The following is a 6551-nucleotide window of genomic DNA, read 5'->3' as shown; positions in this document are numbered from 1 at the left end:
CGTCGAGTCATCAAACACCATCTTGCCCAGCACCATACCAAATTTAGCTGTCAACTTAACTAATCGAGGATAGCATAATCGGCTAGAGCCATTTAATTCTGGTAGACATTGAGGAGCAAAAAATAAACCCTTGTAAAAAGAAATGTAATAGACGCGAGATGACAGAGGATTTTCGTGCTGAGAAAACTTGTCTTGCTAGAAAAATAATGACCCCCTCTTTTTGGTGTCAAGAATTCGGCTGTGCTCTTGAAAAGGCGCCGGCTTATAGGCTACCCTCCATTAACACAATTACCTGACCAATAGCGTTGCAAATATTTGCGAAACCCAACCCCAGAGCTTCTAGGCTTATTTAGATAAAGTCTACCATTGTTGTCGGTTCACAGAAAGCGCATCTTTTGCGTGAAGCGAGGGCAGAAACGCTTTGACGGCGCCTTGACAAGAAGAGAGCCGGGACAGTGCGTCAGCCATGGCCTCTCTTCCAAGTTGTGTGCTGTTAGTGTCGTTTCTAGCTTTATGGACTCTGGCGCAAGGTACGTACAGAAAAACACAGACTATATGGATTAAAAATTTATGGCTGTAACATTTGGCGTTAAGCGTTACGACAAGACAAGCGCGCAAGACTGTAGTTGCTAACTCGATACCCGTGACGTCTGGAGATGAGTTTACTTTGTTTCAATTTGTTACTGAGAACAAGAAGGGAAAAAATACAAAATCTTGTATTTTAGAAATCAAACGCGTCGCTCGTTTGCAAAAGGGTGAAGGGCAGTTTTGCTAATCTGCGCTGCTCGGCATTTAAGCCACCGCTGCGCAGTTGGAGGTTTAACTAAACTCTTGTTCATGTTAGGTGTTTAGGAGCTCGGGGTATTAAGGGTATGAGATATTGAAAGGTCTTTCAGCTTTCAAAGGCGCTTATCAACTGAGCTCGAAGCAATCTTCTGACTATCGCACGAAGTATTTATCGTGGAAAAGTAGAAATTAAACTTGTAACTAATTATCACCAACGCCCTCAAGGAGGCATAAACTGTCAATGTTATCTAGTTTCAAATTGTGTTTATCGCTTTTTAGTCAACGCCTTCCAGATAACTCCATGTTGGCCTGATGATGATAACAGAGTTTATAACAAATGACACATGAAACAGTACAAACTAACAGCCTTTTCTTCAAATAAACTCTTATAGTTGAAATGAAATTCCGTTACGTAGAGATATGCTATTGAAGTTGCCCAGAAGTCCACTTAAAATTGTAATTGCCTTAGAGTATTTTTAGAGACTAAAACACTTGACATTACGTCCCTTATGAAAACAGTACGTTCCTCATAACTAAAAACATGTTGGTGTACACATTATCTTACGGGAGACAAGGTAATTACATTTGTATCGAAATTTTCTTATGTTTTCCTATCTTTTATGGTACATAGCACTGACGCACTTTATAGCGCTTTAATAAGAGCAGTTAAGAGCCCCACTTGAATATAATATCGCATTACAAGTTGAGGTCAAAGTGACCTTTCTGGCAAACCTCCTTCTCCATCCTTGTTTATCATCTTACATACCTAGGCAATAGACTAACCTGAGTATCAGTCCCTCCTATGGTTCTATCGCGCCGGCGAGAAACAAGACAAGGGCCTGATACAAGTACTGTTTAAATTCCGGCATGGCTCCAGATTGGTCGAAAAAACAAAGGGTACTTGAACGGGACGCGCTCATTGGTTCAGCTATATATAGTGCCCTAACCCGTCGACTGCTCGTTCTCAGAGTAATGGCGGACTTCAAAAGTGCTTGACCTTGACCTTGAGTTAGCAGAATCAGAGAAATCGTTTTCTATAACATAAAAAAAATAAATTTTTTTCTCTCTTCATTTTCTAAGGAAAAATTCTGCTCAAATGTTTTGCCTAGGCCGTTCATTACGTGTGTTTATTTCTCATTGGTATCGTTTTTCGGAGCGAAGATCTACTAATATCAAAGGCGCTGGATAGTAGCTATTAAATTTTTAGACAGACCAGGCGCCGAATATTCGAGAAATTTGTCTGTGAGAGCACGAAGAATGCTTGGGATTGTTTGCGGCACAACCGCATGTTGTTGATCTTGTGAGCTTATCAAATAATGGCATTTGTGTTCAAGCAGCGGTTTGTCTATTTAGACGAAAACCCTGTAGTAAATTGGTGAAGTGAATATGCTGTAAATTTAGTGATGTGTGGATCTGTAGTCATATCGTAAATCTCCTTTGCGTTTCAAATCATTTAGCGAACCGGGGTTCGTCGTTACTAAAATTATTACCCATGCATATAACACCAATGTAGTTTTGTTTTACACAAATGGTGTTTATAATTTGATTTGGGCATTTGTTTGTGCCACCACGCGAGTCTTTGGAAAATTGACCGCCGACTATTTTGACAGTGGCCTGAAAAGGGGCGGCAGGCGTCGCGTCTAGTATTTGTGTCAGGCGTACTTTTATTTTTCCACTCCGACTTTAAAAAAAAATCGCCTGATACTCGGGCTAGCAATAGACCTTCCATTCCGTTCAGAGTATAATAAAATGGCTTTAACTGTCACCGTGGACTGATACACCAAAGACTCTCCACCCTGCCGAGCAAGGAACAGAGTGCGTGCTCAGCCAGGATTTTTTTTTCGTGGGGGGGAGGGGAAAAATATAACATTTTCTGTTTATAAGGGAACTCGGGCCCCCTGTGCTTATCAAAGACACACAGTCTTTTAGCCAAAGCACCGTTGTTGTTGTTGTTGTTGTTGTTGTTGTTGTTGTTGTTGAGGTTGTTGTGGTTGTTGCTGTTGTTGTTGTTGTTGTTGTTTTGGTTAGTGTGGTTGTCGTGGTTGTTGTTGTTGTTGTTGTTGTTGTTGTTGTTGTTGTTGTTGTTGTTTCAATTTCAATGATTAATAGCTGCATATTTCAGGCCAAACTGTTCCGGGTACTTGTCCGACATTCCCTCCGCCCGCGGAATGTCCACCGGAACCAGACAACGAATGCGAGACCGACGTGCAGTGTACAACGCTATACCCTGGCCAGGGTCTGAAATGCTGCAAGGACGGCTGTGATTTCCGCTGCGTCCGTAAGTAAACTCGTAGATAAACTTAAACGAAAACGCCTGAATTATCTCCAGTATTTTTTTTAAATAAAAACCTGGGTAATCCGAGCGACCCCAAAGTAATCACCAGTATCTGAAAGTAAACCTGGATAAACCAAACGTTAACGCCCGAGCTCTCTCAAGTTTATGTAAATAGAACCTGGATACACCGAACGACCGATGGCTAATCTGTCCACGGATTTGTACTGTATGCGTAAGTAAATAGAATTATGAAAAAAAAAAAAAAACAAGTAGCTGTGTTCTTTAAACAGAGTAATGAATATAATGTAACAAAACTGGTTGTTGACTTAAATTTTCTTTTTATCAACACTTCAGTAGTACAGAACGGTGTTGAAATCCCACTTTATACGTAATCGGTAAAAACAAATATTGTTTTTTAAGTAGGACAGTTTGGTTTACCCTTTTGGTCTAAAAAAAGTTGCTATTCTGATCGGTGTCTCAAGGGGTTTACAGCAATATACATCTTTTGCCCATAGACTCTTTAAGTTTGGCTTTCCACTCTAGGTGGTCTGGAAGTTTGAACTGAACGATCAAAAAACCTATTTCAAGAGGTGATTTGATAAGGCTTGGAGGCTTGAAGACGTTTTATAGTATTTTGAGTAATAATGATTATTGTTTTTGTTTTTCAGCCCCGATTCCTCCACCAACTCCTCCACCACAAAGGGTATGATCATAACTCATCCACGTGACATCAACAAACTAACCCAATAACACCACTAATAATAACCCTTCCGCCCTATAAACACTGTATGCCTCTGGATTTTTACACCAAAGGTCGTTCATGGTCGACATTAGTACATTTTCACGCTACAATCCAAGAATGATAAAGATTTGCAAAGTGTAAGTATTGTGGAAACACTGGACGCTAGACAGCCTCGTTCCCATGGTCTACTCGGTAGTTTTCAAAATGGCGGCTCGGCCATTTTGAAAATTCTAGACTCGATGCTGGGGCGCTAAGAGTGAGATCTGAATGACAACAAAGACGGATAGTATGTAAGTATACGAGGTATGTATAGAACGCTCCAAAATGAGGGAAATTTTTTATAGTTTTCTGTTTGTGAAGATTAATCCATCTATTTTATGTCTTGTTTGTTTTTTCCTTGCTTTAGGTTTGACGATGATCAGCATGAATTCACAGATAGGAGGGAATGACTGAAAACAAAAGAGATTCGGAAACAGAGTGGAAAATCTTCAAATCGATATTTTTATTGATTAATTTATTTTGACAGCAGAATTTGGAAATACCTTAAATAAAAGTACATAAAAGTAATTGCATTCTTGAAATTTCGTATTGCCCTTACCCACCCCCACATATATTAAAAAGAAAGGCGGTACTACAGTACTAAAGAAAGCAATACTTTTAGAACATTTCACCTTATCAAACACACGGCCCTGTGGTTATATAAAACAATATTCCTCGGGCCTATTCAAAATGGCTGCCAAGAGAAACGAAGGAAAACAAGACACGGTTAAAAAGCCTGGGACGAAACTCGGTTAGAAAGCCTGAGACAAAGAGTATACTTCAAAGAGGTTTAAATCTATTAAACCGCCCACCCCTCCCCTCCCCTCCCCTAGCGGTCAGAGTCACGCAGCCTGGCAACGCTCCAGCCCAGTCTATTGTATTGTACACCTATTAAAGGTTGTCAGTGCAGTTTAGTGTATTGTACACCTATTAAAGGTTGTCAGTGCAAATGGCAAATGAAGTTCTACTACCGAACCATGTGCAACGAAGAACAAGGTAAATCAAAACAATTACCCATTAAAGGTTACCAATGCTTGGCTCTGACATTGCTGGACTTTACTTGACACCTTTAATTTTACTTAATATTTTAAATGATAAGTACCCATAAGCCATTGCCATTCGCCATTTGCACTGACAACCTTTTGTGAAACCTGTGAGATCTACACACAAGAGATTTTAAACTGGAAAAACTTTTCGGTGTCTGTTTCGGTCTCTTTTGTTGATTACTATGGAAAGCAAGAAACCAGTGCCTTTATTCCTTTGAGTCCCTTTGAGTAGTATAGTAAAATTGCGTGAATACGAGCGACTTATGGAGCACGTAAATGTTAAACATATCAATCAATGGCTGTCGTTTTTCTCTAAATGGTTTAAAAGAGCCTGGGGCTCTTCCAAAACGTTAAAGGACTCCAAAACGTTAAGGACTAGGCTCCACTTCCAAGATGGCTGCCAGCAAAATCGTTGTAAACATGAATTCCCGCAAGTTTACGTGGAAATTCTTGACTTACAAAGCTCTAGAGCGACAGAAAAGCGAAAGAATAATTAAATCGGACTCTTAAATATGGTATGTAATGCCTAATAAGGAAATGGCCGAGCGAGCTAGAAAAACGACAGTTTTTAAAACAAGATTGACTGATATGTAAACGCCTCCTTTTCTATTGAAAATATTATTAGTATTAGCACTCTATTGTTGTTAATAAACTAAAACTCGTGCGGCGCGCTCTTCTTGACCACAGAAACCCCGAGCGGCCTTTCTGGTTGGTTTAGAGAGTAAAAAGCCTACGGAAGAGAGAAGAGGCTACGGCAGACTCTCAGATAGACGTTGCTAAACTGATAAACTGAGAAGCGACCGCTGTGTATTGTTGGAGACTTTAGACTCCAGACTCGTAATTAATTGTGATAGCTGCTAGGAGCCAATGTCTCAGTTTTTAGCTTGAATTAGCCGATAAAATCATAAGCTTTGCGTGTAATTTGGAGTTATAAGGAAGCGTTACAAATGGTGGCCTAATATAGGTGCCTCACACTACTAATAACTGCACGCTCGGTTTGGCTTTTTGTCGATTTCGAAATTATGAACGAGATCTGGGCTGTCCTTTGTTTGTCATCTCGTTGCTTATCCGGGAACTTCAAGTAGTAAAGCGGGAAAATGTTAGCTGATGAACAAAATATCATTGTTTTCCATGTACCTTATTACACTTAATTTTCGCGACGTCAAAATTTCGCGATTTTGAGATTGCGATATTTCGCGACACTTTATTTTCGCGATTTTCCTATTTTCTTAAAAAAACAGGTCACTTTATTTTCGCGATTTCGCGATATTGGGATAATAAAATCAAGCAAAACAAGTGGAATTAAAATGTGCTGTACTCATCAAACTTGAAACAATTTGTAACAAAAAGATGCGTGGGCTAAATTTAGTTTCATAAAAATCTATAAATACATTTCCAACCAACCCTTACCGTACTAAATGTACATTAGATGACTAAATAGACAAGGTGTTTTCATAAACCTTATTAAACGGCCAATATTCCCCCAAAGGCTTCTTGTGTACTCACTTAATTTTTGTACACCTTAATTTTCGCGTCTTTTCGCAAATTTTTTAAAATCGCGAAATTCGCGAAATTAAAGTGACGCGAAAATTAAGTGTAATAAGTTAGTCCCTGGTTTATTGGCCTGAAACCTGTTTTAACTCCTAGTATATGAGTCAACTTG

The 6551-nt window shown here is 39.5% G+C and overlaps 1 protein-coding gene across 1 annotated transcript; it reads left to right on the top strand.

The window, feature by feature from the left end:
* The first annotated feature begins 368 nt into the window (after positions 1–368).
* LOC116615691 (WAP four-disulfide core domain protein 18) lies at positions 369–4370 on the top strand. Its single transcript, XM_048728033.1, has 4 exons — positions 369–530; positions 2909–3064; positions 3730–3764; positions 3875–4370. The coding sequence occupies exons 1-4, from the start codon at positions 467–469 to the stop codon at positions 3893–3895; spliced, it is 276 nt and encodes a 91-aa protein (XP_048583990.1). The 5' UTR covers positions 369–466; the 3' UTR covers positions 3896–4370.
* Positions 4371–6551: the final 2181 nt, after the last annotated feature.

The sequence above is a fragment of the Nematostella vectensis genome, chromosome 5 (genome assembly GCF_932526225.1).
Source record: "Nematostella vectensis chromosome 5, jaNemVect1.1, whole genome shotgun sequence".
NCBI classification, from domain to species: domain Eukaryota; kingdom Metazoa; phylum Cnidaria; class Anthozoa; order Actiniaria; family Edwardsiidae; genus Nematostella; species Nematostella vectensis.
Note: the sequence above shows the minus strand (reverse complement) of the source record. Positions and strands in the feature narration are given on the sequence as shown.